We start from the raw sequence: 19159 nt of genomic DNA on the forward strand, positions 1-19159 counted from the left end.
ACCAGCATTAAGCACCAGACTGCTCCAGTCATAATTATTTCTCCCTAACCCAGTGTCCTAATCCTGTGACCATGCAAACCCAACACATGGATGTGATGCACGAGTGACACGCTGGCAGGGGACACAACAACCTACAACAGCCAGGAGCAGAGTGTCAACAGCACAACTGTAGCCCCATCAAAACAAGGGCTGTATCGTACAATGTTAATAAAACAGAAAGCAATTAGATGTCTATTTAGGCTTCTTACTGTTATTAGAATTAATGGCGAAGTGATAGAAATTGAGTCTGGTTTAATTACTCAGCCAGACACTCACCACCACAGCATGCCGAGGGACGGACTGACAGCACAGTCCTAGACACAGCCCGAACCTGAACCAGCACTGTGGCTGGATGAGGCCATCTCACCTTCCTCATTGCCCATCCCTGTTGGGCCACCAAAAGCAATCACATAGCAAATGGGAACATGGCTCTGAGCTGGGTTAAATATAATCCAGCAACAAACAAGTAGCAAAACCAACTGCTTGCGGCCCATGAGTGCTCCAGTCTGGTGCTCTTGAGTAGCTGGGGAGAAGGCAGGAAGGGAATGCTCCAGTCAACGGCAGGTGGTGGTGGCCATCACCAGCAGGGTTGGGCTGAAACCCCTACAGAACTACAGCAGGAGTAACAGAGACAACTGCCCTGCTGTGCTTTGCAGAATGGGTGAGAAAAAAAAGCTATGCGTGAAATACAGGAACGTATTTCTGTCTTGACACTGTCACAGTACACACGGCTTATGAGGTGAGAACAAGGTGATGGACTGTGTACAACTCTGGGTACTCTTCCCCTATTTAAAATTGTTCTTTCTTTGATTAAAGCATCATTCCCAAACAACAAAGCAGTTCAGCTTCAGAGAGGAATAATCTGCCTCCTTTTTTACCTCCCAAAAATGTCCAGGGAATTCTCTTTCAAGAGCCTACTCCAGAGGAGAAAAGCTATCTCAAGGGCACGTGCTCCCTGCCCTGCTCCACACTGCAGATGAGCTCACTGGAACAAGAGACAAGCTGACGAAGGAGCTGCGGAAAACACTGGTGCATTGCTCACTGGTTGCTAAAGCAATAGGGGCATCATGAGACCGCATGCAAGAACACGGATTGTTTTACCGCTTCAAGCACAGAAGCACAGCAAAGATCATGACTGTTCCTTGTGATTACCCATTTTTAGCCCACTTCACGGGGCACTAATTCTTCTGTACAAACTGGGCACTTCTCCAACCCCCCTCCAACTGGCCAGGCATCTGCAATGCCAGCACAGTCTCCACAAAGCAAGCAAGAAAGGTTAAAAGGTACCAGTGAAGAGGGAGTAGAGAAGGGAATCAGGTGTCGCCTTACAGCATTTCAGCAACCTCAGCCCCCCAGATGCAGGAAGGGAAACGCAGATAATACATACCCAGAGCCTTGAAGGAGTAAGCAGGGTGTTTTCAGAGGACTTGTAACTACAAAACTGCATACCAGTTGCAACAAAGCTGTTAAATGATCTGTGGATGCCTCATTAGGGACTCTGGCTCATAAGGACCAAGGTGGATTCCACAATAACCTGCTCAATCCTCCACTGAGCATGTGACTGAACCAGCAATAACCACATCAAAAGTCAATAAACGAGAACCAAATATTCACCACTGCATTTGCAACCAGCTGTGACTCAACAAAGTGCCATCACTTGGTACAACCTGATAAAATAACCGTGTTCGTTTTCACAGGCAGGCTGACATACTGCTTAAATTACAGTGAGAGTACCTCTATTTTGTGTTTATTTCCTCACACAACGTCCTTCTTGTGAGGTGGTGTATTTGCTCCAGAATGCAAACCCACATCCTCCAAACTGATGCCGACCATGGACAGCAGCTGACCAGAGCTGCAGCATCTTGCCCAGACACTCACAGTAAGTCACGATCCACTTAAACCAGAGACTCGGAGGGAAAGAACGTAAAAGGTGATGGACAGCCCTCGGTGCTGCACAAGACTCCAGCGGATGGGTAACCTCAGGTAACACTCTCTCACCACATCTTCCAGCCTTTCAGGGGTAATCTCTAAGCAGCCAGGAGACTGCCTGCGTGTCAGGCTAACATTCCAGTGCACACATTCAAATATCTGGCACAGCCAATGGAAAACTGGCTTCTTCCAGTCAGGCAGTCAGTAGCAGTACAGGGCTCGCAGCAACAACGTCAAGTTAGAAATAATTAGCAACCATTTAGCCTAAGAACTTTTTGCACTACTTCCAGCTTGCTTCCTGAAATCAAATAAAACCATACACACTCACTTCCAGTCATCTTCACTGTCAGGTTTTGTACCAGTCATAGCCAATCTTTCCAGACCCAAGACAAACACACTTAGGATTGCAGGACCAGAAGGGACAGTGTCCTTCTGAACACGTTCCACCTGAAGAAGGGAGGGGGGGTTGCCATCCTAACAGCCCTTACTGTTCTGTTATTTAGTAACCTTCCTTGAACCTCTGCCTTAAAAGTGTTCATGACCTCTTGTTCTGCCTAAAATGATCTTGAACAGCTCTTCTCCCATCCTGAAGTCAAGATGATCCTTGTTAGAGAAACCTGAAGAAGGCAAAGAGAAAGGTCTAGCCTAAAGCCAGTATGCTTTCAGAAAGAGCACAAGCAAGTGCAACAGAAAATTAATTAACAAGCATCTAATTGTATCCAAAGCCTTTAAAGGAAATACCAGTATTTTTCTTTAATCAGCTGCTTGAAAGCATTAGCTGTTCAGTTTTACAAGGGAGGTACCACGTGTGGAACACTCTTTGGCAGCATCTAGGTCAACAGACCCCTTCCAGGGTGCACGTGAACACACAAACCCAACCTCATGTGTGTGACGGGGCTACCTTGGCAAGCACATTGGCTAAAACCCAACACACCATTAAACTCTAGTCCGGGTAATTACAACAGTACAGAAACAACAGGATGATGATTTGAAAGAAGCAGTTTAATGTTTGTTGCATATGGTGGTTATGATTAATCCAGTCCATATCTAAAATCCTATCTAAGTGTCAACAGAAATCAGGTGCAACCTCTAGGCTGTAAGAAAATTGCCAGTAGGAGCCATGGTACCATAGCTACAGTTTAGCAGGCAGCTCGCATCCGCCCAGTCTCCCACACTGGGACAGCCCCCCAGCCACCCAAGGGACATGCAGAGTCTTGCTGTAACCTAGCAGTGACATTTGCCTTTCCTAGCAGCCCAAGAAACTAGTCCCCAGCCCCCCCAAAAAGGCAAGTTCCATTTTCTAAAAGAACCAACACGGCTGAAGAATTTTTCTGGGCAGGTTTCCCCCTTCCATCTCCTCCACACCACCATTCTTGCTGAAGGCCAACCTGCAACAAGTCAAGGTGTAATGATGGTAGGACGCTGTTTGAGAAGATCTTCCACCCCCTCCAAACAAAAGGGGGGGACCTAGCTCCCTCCATCACACAGCCCTGAGGATGTCACAGCCAGCAAGTCATCGGACACACACACAGAACTCGAGTCTCTGAACGAAAAGGCTGTGCTGCACCTGTACCTGAGAGTGAGGGAACCTGAACTGCTGCTTGCAAACTCTACCCTGCCTGGAAGAGCCCTAGTAGAACAGAAACTTAGAAAAATTTGTAAGCGAACGGATACTGTAGGAGAAAAGAGCATCTGGATTTCCCTGATGACTTGTTTTGTGACAAGAATAAATAAAACTCTTTAAACAAGTTAAACCAGGCCAATCGCAAAAACCAGTCTAGGACAAGGTGAGTCACGGGCTCATCTCAACTTCACAAAAGTGGCACTGCTGACAAATCTCTAAGTTTTCAGAACGTCTCTCTTTGGAAAACAAACATGTATGTAGGCCATGTCAGTCCAATGGCTCCTAGGTGAGAACCACTGCCATTTTAAGGAGTTAAAGAAGGTTGTCATGTGGGAGTTTTTCCATCCCACATTCCACCAGATCCGATTTTCCTTCCAAGTCCCCCCCAAACTCCACCGTCGCTTCCTCTTTACCAGCAGGAGATGCCCCACTTGCCACACACTGATGACTTGCTGCATTCACGTTTCCGGAACACAGAAGCAAAGCCTTGCTCACCTACCATGACCAAAGGGCAGCGACTGAACCGGACGGCCACTGACAGCCGGACAGACCAACGCCTCCAGCTGTTTCAGGGCACAGGGCCCTTCTGGACCCTTACACTTCAGCCAAACGGAGCACCGAGACGGCCTCATACCATAGGTTTAGCCCAACAAAACGTACCCATCGGCTCTCCCCACCAGGGAGGCCCCGAAGCCGGGCGGGCAGGGCCCCGAGCAGAGCCAGAGCCAGCCCCGGGCCCCGCTCGGCCCCCGCCGGTGACGGGCGCTCCCGCAGCCCCTTCCCCTGGGGACCCCGCGGCCCGGCCGCCCCGGGACCGCCCCCCGCTACGCCTGTCCCCCTCGGGGCGGCCTTGGGGGGGGGGCACGGAGCCCGGCGAAGGCCCATCCCCCTGCCCCCGTCCCCGGCGCTGAGGGGAGCGGCCCCGCGGCCCTCACCGGACTTGGGCGGGTAGCGATAGGCCGAGTTGGCCTGGATGTCGATGTCCTCCACGCCCGCGATGCGCCGGCTGAGCAGAGAGCCCATGGCGGCGGCGGGCAGGGCGGTCGGACCGGGGAACGCAGAGCAGCGCGGCGGCGAGCGGCCCGCACCCACGGCGGCGGCGGCGCGGGGCACGCCGGGAGAGCGAGTCCGTCCGCCCCGCGACTACAGCTCCCGTCAGGCACCGCGGCGGCGCCTACCAACAACGGCGCCGCGGGGGGACGGGATGGGACGGGAGGTGGAGGCGGAGTCGCGCGCCCCACGGCCTCCCCCGGGGCGCAGAGTGCGCTCTGCCGGCAGAGGGCGCTGCCAGGCGGGGCCGGGGCGGAGCTGCGGCCGCGGTCACGGGGAGCGATCACGGAAAATACCCGGGGATACAGCGTGGGTGGGGAAACTCGTGGGAGCCTGCACAGGGGTGCACAGAGGGGATGCCCAGGGACACACCCTGCAGAGGGATGCACCTTGCAAACGGCGCGAAGGCAAAGCGGGGAGATGGAATTACGCTGAGGGTGCCCGGCCAGGCTGTTCTGCTCAGCCCAGGGAACGATTAACCTGCTGGTAGTTGTTTTGCAAAGAGCTTCGTGCAGCAACACCACGATCATCCCCACCAGCTTCTTTTCCCCACCGGCTGGCGGGGCCCAGGACGTGGTGCCGGCGGTGCATCCCGCCGGGCATGGCTGGTCCCTGCTGGGATGGGGGTGTGCAGGGAGCCCACAGCCCCGGTGGGCCGGCTGCGGCAGCCGTGCACCTCCCGGGAAGTTTGGCATGGGGATTCGTTATCTGGGCCAGTTCTCAGAGGTGGTGTCTGCTCCTGGCCGAGGCTCGCTGCCAGCAGCAGAGGAAAACGATCGGCCTCCCCAGCTGCAGGACTGTGTGATGCTCACATGGGGGAACCTCTCCTGGGTTCCTCCTCTCACTGATAATCCACGCAGGAAAGCGCACGGAGGTGTCTGAGGTTCGGACATGAGAGCGGGGAACGACTGAAGGCTGTCTCACATGCATGACGCAACAGCCAGGAGGATGGTGTGGAGGAAGAGGCACAAAAGAGCACCCACCAATGTTCCAACACTGAGCCCTGTCCCCTCTGGCACCGAGGTCTTGCAAAGCTGCAGGGAAGAGCCCCCAGGCTCGGCTTGTTAAGGGAGGCACCTTCCTGCACACACGCTACAGACAGGCCCACGCTGCAAAGGAACTGGGAACCCAAATTCCCAGCGGTGGAGTTGGGGACCCCCAGGAGACACGAAGGCGGCACATGTAAAATACCTTAAATTGGCCTCAGGGGCAGGGGATCAGCAGGGGAATAGGGCTGGGGTGGAGGGAGACAGGACGCTGCAGAGAGCCAAGCCTGCCAGCACGGGAGGATTTTGTGATAGTGAGCGGGCGGTGGGTGGAATTTGCTGGTCGTAAACACAAACTAAAACACACCCTGCGGGAATAAGCAAACAAACCCGTGGGGAAACATGCTTCCAGCTAGTTATTACCCTTGCAGTTGTTGCGGCTACCCCAAGCACAGCAGCTCTGCGCCGGTGGGGCTGTGTGAGGCCCTTGCTGCGGGGGGAACGAGTGCTGGGGGCGAGGACAGAGCAGGACCGGACCTTGCTCTGCTGAGTCCCATGGTGCAGCAGGGCTGGGAAGAACAGGGAAAAGCCAGGAAAATAGCAATGGCCACGTCCTGCCAGCAAACCACAACAGTCGGCTACCCTGCACCTGGCACGGGGGAGACCTGGGCTCTGCCCGGCAGTGCCTTGGCAATAACTGTGGCCAGGCGCTGCCTGATGTGTCCCCCAGGATCCTGCTGGCACCGGAGCAATGGTGCCTCTTGCTCAACCAACCTCTCCATGCAAGAGTTTCTCGTGACAGAAATTGCACAGAGAGGGAGGAATGGAGCCTGCTGACCAGCAAAGCAACGCCCGGCCGGTATGCTCTGCCCCGGAGCATGTCCTGGCTGCTCCCTGCCTGCACGGGCAGCTCAGAGATGCTCCTTGGTGCTGGGAACAAGCGCCTGGGCAGTACCCTGGCAGCAGCAAACTGATGCAAACAGCTCATGTGCCACCAGCAGCCCCAAACTGAGCATGGTGAACCCGTAACCCACCGTGGCCTCACCCTGCATATCAGCATCCAATCTGGGACTCGGCACAGGAGCAGACCTGGCATGGCAAGGCTCAGCGGCTCCGTCTCCCCATGCCATGCTGGGAAACGATTGCCAGCCAGCAGCCAGTTGGCCGCGAGCACGGGGGCAAAGCAGAGTCGTGTTTGCACCACGAGGCAGCGCGAGGAGGGGAATTTGCCCAGGGACAGAAGACGAGGGTCCCTCTCCCTTCCCTCCCACCGCCTGAGCACCAAAAGCATCCTGCCCTTCCCTGGCCCAATGAGATGCCCGGAGGCAGCTGCCCCAAAGCTGTCCCCTGAGCTTTTCTGGAGACAGAAAAGCCACCTTCCCTCTGCAGCTGCCTGTGCTGCTCACCGGGAGCCCGGCGCCGTACGGGTTAAGCGGGGAAGCCAAGAGGAGAGCCGGCGTCCCGGCAAGCAGCAGGGCGCTGGCACTGCCGAGCACCCGGGGCCGTCCGGGGAAGCGGCCTCGGCGGGAGGTTTTTGTTTGTGCAAAACCTCCACCAGTGGGAAGGTCCCTCCCGGGCTGCACAGCTCTCTGGAGCTCAGAGGAAGCGGTCAGGCCCCCAAGGGGGTTATTGTCATCTGGGAGGGCAGGGGCCTTTGCTGGAGAATATCTCCCTCAGGGCCCTGCTCGGTGAGACATATGTGACAGGCAACTACAATAGCAGCGGCGTGCCAGGGACCGGCTCAGCCCTTCCGCTCCAAACCCCAGGGCCCAGAGCGAGTGGTGGAGCTGAAGGGCAGCACCTCCAGCGGACGGCGGCTCCTTTACCCCCACCCGGCCCGTGGGATGCGGGCACTGGCACACACAAAGGCAGGATATTACACCACTTGCCTCCTCTGTCCCTCGCAGGAGCTGCTGCCAGCAGCATGGGAGAAGGAGAGTGGGTGACTTGGGGCCGGAGCTGCTGCCAGCAGGGCACGAGGGCAGGAGGCCCTCCCTGACAGCCCCCAAAAGGATGAAAACACTCCCACGAGGTACGAGGGAGCCTGAAACCCTGGGTGCCATCATTGTGTGGAGTGAGAGCAGCCAAGCTGGGGAGGACCAGGGTGAAACTGGGCTGGGGCTCCTGCCCCCGGCGCCCTGCAGAGCCCCAGGGATGCTAAGGAGGCCTCAGCTCCTGCCACTGTCTTCCAGCTCGGCCATCTTTCCTGTTGGGCAAAATCCATCCAGGAAAAGGTGAACCTAGAGCCATTCTCCAGCACGATCTGGAGAAGAGCAGCAGGACAGAGGAGGGATCCTTCAGCTATGAGCCCACCTCCTCTGCTGGCTCTCAGGGCTCCCTACTGCTCCGTTTGCATGCTTGCCATCACCAAGGGTCATGTCACTATGTCCCAGACCCAGCTGGCATCAACTACATCACTCCTTCCTACAAAACGTAGATGAAAAAGTAGTTCTGAAGCTGGACTTCAGTTATCAGAACATAACCCTGGGGAGCACAACTCCACAGAGCTTCAGCCTAGTGACAAGGCAGACGGGCCAGAGGGACACCCACCCTCTCACTGCCACACACATTTCTCCAGCTACCACGACCTGCCCTCCAGGAGTCTCCTTGGATGTCTCTGCCAGGGAGGTAGCTATGAGCATGCCCGTGTAAACAAGAAATTATGTTTGCCTGCAAACCTTCCACTCACCAGAGCAGCTCATCCAAAGTTCAGCTGTTCAGGGGTTTATTACCCAGTGAAACAAGTTGCTTTGTCTCAGTTGTCCCCTCCCCGGTGCTGTCACTCACTTTGTTTGTCAGGTACGTGTAGAACAACAAGGTTCAGGAGCCCTGGAGACTACACGCAGAGTTATTCCTCACCAGAAGGAGTGGCAAGCCCATGAACTTTGCCTCCCTGAACACTGCCCTGCTCCAAAGGGCTTGCAACCCTCCCTGAAAGCCCTGCTGAGCCAGGGTCAACCTGTCTCACTTCAAACATCCAACTGCAACGTTTCTAAAAACATCCGGTTCTCTCTGATCAAAATAATCCTTCAGGAGATTTGTTTTTCCAGCTGTATTTACACCTTGCTGCCTACAGATCTCCTCTTGCCACTTTCTTCTTGGGGTTGTCACGACCTTGTAAAAAAGACCGGTCACCTCTTGATGCGTCCCACTGCCACCACTGTACAGCTGTGCTCTCACTTTGATTTAGGCAGTGACACACATAGAAGGAGGAGGAGAACCCCTTGGCCCTGGCATCCTCCAAGACCGAGAATACTCTGCGTGCTTACTAAAGGAGACACTGAAGACTGTTACCAGGCAGTCAGCTTTGGACAATACCGGGCAATTTGTGTCCAAGCAGCGGAGCTTGCAAACCCCTCAGGTCAAACGCGTGACCAGCCTGAGCTTCAGCCGTTAATCCTCACGGCTCAGAAATATCTGCAGCCGTACGCGAAACGCCAGCCAGGCTCAGAGGTGTTAGCGAGCAAACTGCTCGCGGCGAGGCTAAGCCCCACACGAATTGCAGGAAAGAGCCCAGAATCGCTCAGGAAAGGTGGAGGAGGCTGGGAGCCTTTGCAAGCCCTGCGGAGCCAGCGGTTCCCTTCGTCTCACCGCGTTTTTCCCTTGCTTTATTACCCCGCGGCCACTCAACCGCGTGCCCGTGCCTGCCTATCTTTCCTGGTACTTAGCAACACCATTGTGTGTCCCCCCCCGGGCGCTGCGGCATGGCCGTGCAGCGCCCGCCTGGCTGCGTGCTTTCATCTGCTATGGCAATGCCCTGCTCTCAAAGGATCCTTTCATGCCGCCGGCAGCCCCTCGGCACCTTCCAGAACCTTCCTCTGCTGCCGGCTCTCCTAAGTCTCGGCAGCCATGTCGGGAAGGGGGTGCAGGGACATTCTCTGGCTGAAGGAGTGAGAGGAGCAAGTTTGCAGAGGGGACCGGGCAACCCCCCCCCCCATCTTTTATTAACGCTGCGGGAGAGCCCCGTGCCATGCCCGGGGCCGGTGGGCCGCCGTTCCCCCCCGCCCTCAACTCAGGCCCCGGGGCTGTGAGGCGGCGGCGGCTCTGCCCGGAGGCAGCTGCGAGGCGAGGGGCCCCCGCGGGCCGGGGGGACGACACACACGACACCTCCGGGCCTGCAGGGACTTCTTCTCCCCCCCCCCCCCCCCCCGTTAAACGTTACCCGCGGGCCGCGGGCCGCGCGCCACCGCCCGCCGGGACCAAAGGGCAGCGGCGGCCCCGCCGCGGCCGTTACCCCCCCCCCCCGCCCCGCCCGCCGCGGCCGCTCCCCGCACGTCAACAGGAAACCGCACGCGGCCGACTGTAAACACCGCCCGCGGCCCCCCCCTCCCCACCCGCCCACGTGACCCGCCCCGCCTCAGCCCCGGCCCGCCCCCGCCGCCCTCTCATTGGGGGCAGCGGCGTTGTTGACCATATACGGTCAGGTACTACCAAGCCGCGGGCGACGGTTGGTGGGTCTGACGCGTCACTCAACGCGCGCCGGCGGCCGGCGGCCGCTCCGCAAACAAAGCGGGGGCTGCCGGGAGTTGTAGTCCGGGCGGAGCCAAGGCGGCGCGGCGGCGGGGCGGGCGGGAACTACACCTCCCAGCGGCAACCCGCGCCCCGCCCCTGCCCGCCCCGCCCCTGGCGGCCGTCGGCGGGGCTCGCCGGGCGCCGTGAGTCAGTGCCCAGTAAACATTGGCGTGAGCCGCGCCGGCTCCGCCATGGTGGCGGCGCCGTGAGGGCGGGGGGCGGCGCGGCGGGCTGGGCGCGGCGGCGGCGGCGGGGGGCCGGGGCCATGGACGAGCTCAAGCACCAGGTGATGATCAACCAGTTCGTGCTGGCGGCCGGCTGCGCCGCCGACCAGGCCAAGCAGCTGCTGCAGGCGGCCCACTGGCAGTTCGAGGTGAGGCCGCCGCTCCGGTACCGGCCCCGGTCCCCCGCCACCGCCGAGCTTCCCCGCGTGGGTTTGGGCAGCGCGGGGAGGGTGGGGCACCCGGCCCGGCCCGCCGTTGCGCCCCCGCCTCCCTCTCCCCTCCCCCCCCCCCCTTCCCGCCCCGCGCGTCGGCGTGGGGCGCGTGGCGGCCGGCGCATGGCGTGGGCCGCGCTCTGCCCCCGCGGTGGGCGTGGGGGGCGCGCGCGCGCGGGCGGCGGGGCAGGGCCCTGGTGCGTTCGCGTGGGGCGCGCTGCCCGCCCGGCCACGAGCGCTGAGCGAGCGTGGGCTCCACGCGGGGGGGGGGGGGGAGCCACGGTGCGCGGGTGGGTGCAGAGCCCCGCTCCGGACCGCGGAAGGGTCGGGGGCGCCCAGCCCTTCTCCTCCTCGTCCTCCTTCTGCCGCCCCCCCCCCCCGCCCCGGCCGGCAGCGCTCCTCCCCGCCGCACACACCCCCAGCCCCCCCCCCCCCCCCCCCCCCCGCGTGGCCGTGGGCTGGAAAACCCCAGCCCAGCCTTTCCCACGTCCCTGCCTCGGAGAGTTTGAGTCCTCAGGCAGCCGGGGGAGAGGAGGCTTTGTAGGTCAAAGCTTTTCTGACTCCAGACGCCTTTTCCTCTTGCTTGCGGGCAGGATACTCCGTGGCATCGATGGGGGTTAACGTCACGCGTGGGGCCGGGGTTGCGGGTGGGGAGCTCTGCAGCAGCCGTTCTGGGTGCTCTGCTCCTCCAGAGATCCCCGGAGCTAAAGCGCAGGGAGCAAAGCAGGGAGTGCAGCAGCTGTATCAAGCAAAGCTCTTGCTAAATAGGGCTTTTTTGTTGGTGTTTTTTTGTTTTGTGTTTTTTTTTCTTTTCCTTCTGCAGCCCCAGCAGCTCTCTAGTCTGGAGCTGATGGATTTGACGCTAAGGGCACCTTTGTAATTGAAGTGTCTGTTTTGTGATGCAGGAGGAGGTCTGAGTCAGTCTGGAGAGCAGGAGGTTCAGTTTGTATTCATCCCCGTGGCTAGGGCACCTCTCGTTCAGCACACGGCACGGCACGGCCTGGGTGGGTGTGAGCGCCGCTGGCAGGCCTCCTAGACGTTATTCGGGGCTTATTCTGTAACGTGATGGCTGTCGGATGGATCGGGCACAGAGGCAGTTCATCGCCATGCGATCTGCGTGCAGTCACAGGATTTCCAGATGCTAAATCGGAGGCCAAGAGGCATTCAAAACCAAGCCGTGCATGGCCAGGGAGCAAGTGGGTGGGTGTGCGGGCATGTGCGGAAAGCCGAGCCGGTGTTCCCCTCTGCCGTGCCTGTTTAATTCCACGGTCTGCTGACGGGAGCACCACTGACAGTGGTTGTGTTGCATGTGTAACGTGCTCTGGGTTTTGTTTACTAATACAGTTTGACAGTGGCCCTCTGGGACGGGCGGGATCAGCTTCCACCACCTCCGCGCGTGTCGCAAAAATGCTGGGAATGGATGACAAAAGTTTAACTTTTCTTTCAAAAGGCTTTTTGCAGAACTTTGCCACCGTTTGGCGAGTTGCACAAGTACAAACAGCCGTCTCCTGCCGGCTTGGCACTCACATGACTCAGAGGAAGCTCGGCTGTAAACAAACGCCCTGCGATGAGCAGTTACCATGTTCCCACTCACTTTTGGTGCAACGGTCAGATAATTCCCTTTGCAAAATGGCCGCTGGGCATGCCTTCTGTGGGGAGCCGCGCTGGGGAGGTGTCATCTCCTGACTCCAGCGTGCTCTCACCTCTTGCCTGTGAAATTCTGAGGCTTTTGGTACTCTAGTGCAGTACCCGTTTGGTGGGTGGCCCCACATCTGCAGCAAGGATAAATTGGTGGAGTTCAGGCAAGTTCAGTGGTAATTTACACTGTCTTCACTCATAGTCTCCTCGGATTCAAAGTGCCACTCCAGGGGTGCGGTGTGAGTTGGAGCGGCCCGCTTGCACCCTGAGGACATTGTGTGGTGGTGTAAGACCACCACAGGGAGAGGTGTTCTACACAGTGGAGCTGAGGCAAGCTAGGTGGCCTGGTGACAAGACAGCAGGGGTTCGGTTCACCCAGCTCTGTGCTTCTGTCCTGGCATCTGTTTGCCCTGCCCAGGACCTTTCCTACCTGGGCACGTGCCCTGCTCGCTGCTTGTGGCAGCCAGAAAGGGAAAAGGAGCCTGGGGTGTTGGGTCACTGGCAGGAGGGAGAGGGAGGCTGCTGTGAAACACAGACACCTTCAGGCTGGTGGGATGCTGATGTTTTGGGACCACTTTCCTGGGCTTATGCTGCTTTGGGGCTGCTCTGGGGCCATCTGTGGCTGGTGGGGGCTGTAGAGAGGGTTTGCTGTGCACAGGGTCCTCCCAGCCCTGACAGACCTGGAGTTTTTCTGGGGGAAAGGAACTCAATCCAGGACAGCCTGTGTGAGCTGGACGGGAGGTTGGGAAGCTGTGCCGGAGATACAGCTGCCTTCGCTGCAGCGTGAGCAGATCAGAACCTGTACCATGCTAAGGGGTCTGACAAGAATGCCATTTATTTTGCATATGCTCCATCCCCGGGGGAATGGGGCAGCTTGTGGGTAGCAAGTGGATTGCCTCTCCCACTCACCATGACTCCACTCCTGTTTTGTAGGGACCCAGGGCAGGCTTTCTTGTGGCGCGCCCAGTGTAGTTTGCAGCTCTTGCAGTGCCGTGAGCTCTGCTGTGCTTCCCAGGGACAGCCGCCGTGGGTGCCAGCAGGGATGGTGGTGCCAGCCCAGCCCTCTGGCAGCTGGAGCAGTGCCATGGCTGATCAGAGGGGGAGGTTTACAGGCTGAAGAAAGTGACTTGGAGTGTCTCTGGGTGAGGGCTGGCACTTGGCCTCTGAGGCTGCAAGTGCCAGCTTTTTGGGAGAAGCCAGGGAGCGCAGCAGGTACCTCCACCATGGCTGGAACACAGCAGGCTACCAGGGAGACATTTCAGAGTTTGCAGAGTCTCATGTCGGGCTGAGCGGTGGATCAGGCTCCTTCCCAGGTAGAAGAGTATTATTCGGCTTTGTTATGTGCTGATTGCCCCTGGGGCTGCTTGGGAAGGATAAGAAGACATCAGCTTTAAAAAAACCCACCCATTCCTTCCTTTTTCCTGGTGTTAAGTGTTGGTCTCTGTTCAATGTAGTGAGGTTGTGTGTGGGGAACAAGAGAAGGAGCAGGTGTCCGGCTCTGCCCGCTGTGTCCATGGTTGGATTTCCACTTCCTCTTCTGATTTATTTATGTTTTATCGAGCCCCTTTCCCTTTGTGGCTCAAGGGCAGATTGCCCCCAGGGCTGCTCTAGCACTGTGGGCTCCCTGCTGCCGGATCCCCTGTGCTGGCATCCAATCCCCAATGCTGGCAGCTGCTGCAGTTCACACATGCAGTGGGGAGCGGGTGTGAGTGCAGCTTGAGCAGCGATCGGCAGGGGATGAGGCAGCACCCAGGGTCCCACCTGAGTGTCTGCAGAGGGCTGGGTGTCCTGCTCCACCAGGCTGAGCTTGTTCTGCTCAGCACCCAGGTCTCCTTGCATTCACCCGCCCACCCGGGCCCTGTAGCCATCCTCCCTCTGACTCAGTCACCATGGGCCTCTCTTGGTGCCCTGGCAGGGTCTCTGTGTGATCCACCTCCTGCGAAGCTCCTGGTTTTGCATTCTTGGTGGGGGGACGACATGCAGTGGCCTGGTCGCCTGCTGAGCGTGGCCAGGCAGTGGGTGCGGGGTTGTCTTGGTTCCACTCACACCCAGGGCAACACGGGCAATGGGGCCTTTGGTCCAGGGTCAGGGCTGAGCTGGTACTTGGGCACCTTCTCAAGCAGAGGAGCTTTAATTGGCTTTGCTGTTGCACTGGTTGCCCCTGGCACTTGTGATGCTGGCTGGAGACCAAGCAGCATCAGCAGCTTTGGTTACGTGTGTGGCCCTGGCACCCCGTGCCACCAAGGGGATGGGTGTGCGGGCCTCTCGCCCACCTGGGTTGGGGCTGCTGCAGGTCCTGAGTCCCCCTGGGAGGTGGCAGCCATTCCCTGCAGGCAGTGGACATTGCGGTAGCCAGAGGGGTTGCTTCTGCCATGCTTGGAAAGGGGCAGATGGAGGGGAGGAGATGCAGTGTTTTAGGCAGAGGGGCTTGCGATGGTGGAGTGCTTCCTCCACCCAGGTCACGGCTTTCATCCTAGCTTTATCAGGGATTGGTGGGTGGCTCGGGGACAGTGGGGACCTTCTCTGCCCCGATCTGCTGATGGCACAGTCCCAGATATGAGGCCATTTGAAAAACAGGAGCACAGAGCAGATTTAATCAGCTTATGGTATCTGGCTGTGCCCACACCTCTGCCTGTGCTTCCCTTTCACTGTTTCCTCTCTTTCTTATCACAATCCTTTCTGTCTGAGCGATAGGGCCTGTGGGTGTTGACATCAGACCTCACCCAGGACAAAGGGTAGCATGGTGATGGGAGTGTCGCTGCCTCAGAAGTGTCCGTGTCTCCGTCGGCCATTTCCTTGATTCACAGACGTGTGCTGGCCTGTTCAGAGCAGGTCTCCGTAGACACAGACCCTCTTTCCGCTCTATGGCCGTTGCTGAAATCTGGCAAGTCCTACCCATGGGTGCTGAGGGCTCTCAGGTCACAGTCTGGCTGGCTGCAAGGTTTGGGTGCTGTGTTATTAAACACGACCAGAGAAATGCAGCTATCATGGGGAAGAGCCTCGCCAGCCCAGCTATCGCATGCTCTCCCGGAGGTCTGGGAGCTGCCAGCCTCTAGAGCAGCAATTGCTTCCCCCACCCAGGTCTGGATTACTGTTTTGTTTGCAGGTAATGCTCCTGGCTGCCACCTGGTCTGGCCGATAGTTTACTCCCGTTTAGCCAGGAAACCAGAAACGTTGCTGTGAGCGGCCAGCACCGGCTCCCCAGCTCCCCCAGTGGTGCGAGCACAGCCCCTTCACCTTTCCAGGGCCTGCCAGCCTGGGTGTTTGGGGCCAGAATAGTTTTCCATTGGATCAGTGAACGGAGCTGACTTGCCATCGTTCATCCCATTCCTGGATGGGATACAGGAGCATGTGGCTGTGGGCACCAGGACGAGGAGTGTGTGTGGTGGTAGGACCGTGGCTACTGCAGTTGCAGAGGGTTTGGTACAACCTACCTCTGCTTTTTCTGGGTGTTTCTCATTTTTTTTTTTTTTTTAAGCAGCTTGGGTAACCCATCACTGGCTTTGCAGGAAGGGAGCGGTCTGGGGTAGTGTGGCAGTGCCTGGCCGCAGCCCCGTGCCTCACACCCCGGCTTGTAGACCTGCAGGCCAGGCTGCCCTGGGGAGGGGATTGAATGGGGGTTGATGGGGGCTTTTTCTCCAACCAGAACTGAATCCAAACCAATTCTCTAACATTTCTATCAAGTCTGATCTGCAACTGAATCAAAACATTGTTTTCTAGCCCTAACTCAGTTAAAGCCTGGCACAGAACAGGAGTCAGCTTTGCCTTCGCCTGTCCTGCATCAACCCAGCCCCACATGCCCCCAAAGCTCCCACTGCCTCTGCTCCTCCCAAGCCTGGGCTGGGTGTCTGCCTTCCTGGCCAGCCTGTGCCCCTGACGTTCCTTCCCTGCGACCACCTTTGTCCTCTCCACATGCCTTTGGCATGTGACATTTACTGGATTATTACTGGTCTGAACTGGAAGCTAACCAAAATTATGTCAGTCATAACTGTACCCTCCCTCTGACTGAACTGGAAATGCTCTGGTATATGGGGTGGGCTACCTGTTGCAGCCCCACCCCTGGGGATCTCCTGGTGCAAATATGGTGACTGTGATCTTGTCCTGTTAAGGACATGCATCTAACCAGTTCCTGCTGGGCTTCCCCTGCTGGGTTTGGATTTGGCTTCCGTCCTCTCCCTGCACACAGCGGTTGCTGAGCATCGCTGTGAGTTGTGAAATGCCTGCTGGGGTCCGCTCCAGCAGTGGCTGCTTCTCAGCAAGGAGCATGGTGATCCCAAATATGCGTGATTGCTGCCTGCCCCAGTGCAAGCAGACGGCAGGCGCGGGTCCATGCTTGGGGACGTGGGAGCAGCTGTGCACAGCGCGCTCCTGTGTGGGCAAGGGGACTGTGGGCATGGTCCAGCCCCCCGGGACCTGTTTCGGATCATCTTTGGGGTGTTGCAAAGCCCTGCCGTTGTGCGCAGGAATGAGGTGGGTGCCCAGCGTGTGTGCTGGTGGTAACATAATCTTCTTTTTATTTTTTTTTTTCTTGCAGACTGCTCTCAGTGCTTTTTTCCAAGAAACAAACATCCCCTACAGCCACCACCATCAGATGGTAAGTGCTTTCCCACCTCTTCAGTGCTCGCCTGGGGCACAGCACCAGCTGGCGGGCGCTTTGGGCTGTTGCTGATGCCCAGCTCACTGCTTCACAGCTCCAGGAGTGCAGGCGGGGAGGTCTGGCTGGGCGCTGACAGAGCTGCCTGCTAAGGAAAGTTTTCCTGGAGAGCTGCTGGGGGTGGCATAGCCTGTCCTATGCAGTGGGACAGCAGGTCCGGGAGTGCCCTCAGCACCCTACAGAGAGGTTGGGGCTGCTTCTCAGAGAGGGATGGTCTGACAAGATGATGCTTTGGGCATGGCCAGCAGTCCAGATCAGCCCCAACATGGCAGAGAGAGGCTGGGGGGATCCTGGAGCACTGGCCTGTTGTAGGCTCTGTAAACACAGGTGCAGATATGTGCATGCTTCCTGCCCCACAGCCCAGCCGCACATGTGAGTCCTCGTGTGCTTGTTGGAGTGACTGAGCGTGCAAACCCCTGGAGCCTCGCTGGAGCATGCCTCTAGTACAGCATGCACAGTGTCTGGATGTGTGTAAACACAAGAGAACGTGCACATGTGTGGGGGCTGCCTGCCTCCACTCTCTCCCATCTCTCCCCAGACTCGGTCCCTTAACTGTTGTGCCCCAGTAGCCCGTAATCTGCTTGGGCAGCTGTGTCTTAGGGATTTGCTGGCTGCTGTGGCCTCATTTGACTCTCTGGGACAATTGGGGATTTGGAGCGTGCAGTAAGTGTGCAGAGCAAGTGCCTGGCAGGGCCTGGGCACACCCAGTCTCCCGTGGGGTGGGAGCTGAGCCTGAGCCTTGCGCCCGTTGAGCCAGAAAGCTGCAGGGCCAGGGTGGCACCAGTGGGTTGTGGAGTAGAGGGTGTCCCTGCCTTGGCTGGGTGCAGCAGGGTCCAGGAGCTCTCACCACAGCATTAGTCTTCAGAGCCTTAAATAACTGCTGCTTGCGGGCAGCATCGTCAGCAGAGCACGGGTCTGGAAGCTCCGTGTGCTGCAGCAGTGGGGACAGAGGGGTCTTGTGCTGGGCCCTGGTGGGAGGCAGAAGGTGGAGACCCCCCCACACACACACACGCCTGACCCCGTGTCTCCTTCCCGCAGATGTGCACTCCTGCCAACACGCCGGCCACGCCGCCCAACTTCCCAGATGCCCTCACCATGTTCTCCCGCCTCAAGGCCTCCGAGAGCTTCAACAGCAGTAGCCCCGTGGCCTCCATGGCGACTTCCCCGCCGCCCCCAGCCCCGCCGCTGCCCCAGCATGGGGCCTTCAACCCCACCTGGCCCGCAGCTTCGCCCCCCGGCCAGCAGCAGAGCATGTGGACTCCGGCCCCCTCGGCGCAGCCCGCGGGCTGGCCAGCCGCCGTCTCCCAGCAGGCCACGGCAGAACAGAAGGCTAACGTGACCATGGAGGCAGAGAGATGAGGCCGCAGCGGAAAGTGAATGCGGCGGGGACCCCTGCCTATAAATATATATATATTTTTTTTCTTTTTCCCCCCCTCCCCGAAGAGGAGAGGAACTCTGCTGCCAGGGTGTCTGGCAGCCGCCAAGACACATGAGCAAATAGCTGCCTTGCATGGGTTTGGTTTGAAGTAGTTTTTACTTGTCCTCGAGCTGAACAGAGCTCCCCAGAGACAGCGGGAGGCTGCGTGGGACGCAGGACTACTGCTGGCCTCTGCCTGGGACCCCGCCACTGCCGGGCTCTTGGGGAGGGAGCACCCCCTCCTCTCTTGGGACACCGGAGTTTGCATGCGAGTGACATTTATGGAGGAGGTCCCTTCTTCACGGTCCCCTGGGCCACCCCACCAGGCAGAGTGGGTTGTGCCCGAGTGTTTCCCCCCATCCCTTGGTCCCACTCGACTGGGTGTGGGGCAGACACCCCACACAGCTTGTTTTTGTAAGGGGGGGAGAGAGCAAGGGCTGTTCTCCTTGGCCGCAGCCTCTACCCCGCATGCGCCGTGCTCGCTGGTGAGCAGGGCTGGGGGACACCGGCTCCCGGGGAGGCGCCTGGCCCCTCGCCCAGCCCCGGTGATGGGGAGCAGGGAGTGAACCACGGGTGGCCCCACCGGGCCAGCACATGCTCCCCTCGACCTCCTGGGATGGGGTTTGCCCCGGGGCTGTTTGCATGACACAGTGTAACCCTAGAGACTGGGATGGTTTTTAACCCCTCTGTTCTTTTCTCCTGGCGGCTGGAAGTCTCTCTGGATGCGCCGCAGCCGCTTGCAATACATGCTCTTCTGCTTTGAACCCAGTGTCTTTGCTTCGTTTGCAGCAGTGGCGGGACACAGGGAAGGCTGGCCTGGACCTGGGGTGTTTCAGGATCCCCTCTCCCAGTGGCTCTGTGCGTGCTGTGCCTC

General features: G+C 58.5%; 2 protein-coding genes across 6 annotated transcripts in view; one reads left to right on the top strand and one right to left on the bottom strand.

Annotated features, from left to right (window-relative positions):
* Positions 1–4714, bottom strand: part of MGRN1 (mahogunin ring finger 1) — a 57581-nt gene extending 52867 nt beyond the window's left edge. For 3 of the 5 annotated variants that reach the window (XM_052772822.1, XM_052772820.1, XM_052772824.1), the window contains exon 1: positions 4528–4714. In XM_052772822.1, coding sequence (XP_052628782.1) covers positions 4528–4615 — 88 coding nt within the window. In that variant the 5' untranslated portion in view covers positions 4616–4714. The remainder of the gene's footprint in view (positions 1–4527) is intronic. The other 2 variants (XM_052772826.1, XM_052772821.1) reach the window with 1 other exon arrangement.
* A 5564-nt stretch (positions 4715–10278) lies between these two features.
* On the top strand, positions 10279–19049 carry UBALD1 (UBA like domain containing 1). Its single transcript, XM_052773116.1, has 3 exons — positions 10279–10513; positions 16749–16808; positions 17907–19049. Exons 1-3 carry the CDS (start codon positions 10406–10408, stop codon positions 18225–18227), a joined length of 489 nt encoding a protein of 162 aa, XP_052629076.1. The 5' UTR covers positions 10279–10405; the 3' UTR covers positions 18228–19049.
* Positions 19050–19159: the final 110 nt, after the last annotated feature.

The sequence above is a fragment of the Harpia harpyja genome, chromosome 21 (assembly GCF_026419915.1).
Source record: "Harpia harpyja isolate bHarHar1 chromosome 21, bHarHar1 primary haplotype, whole genome shotgun sequence".
Taxonomy (NCBI): Eukaryota; Metazoa; Chordata; class Aves; order Accipitriformes; family Accipitridae; genus Harpia; species Harpia harpyja.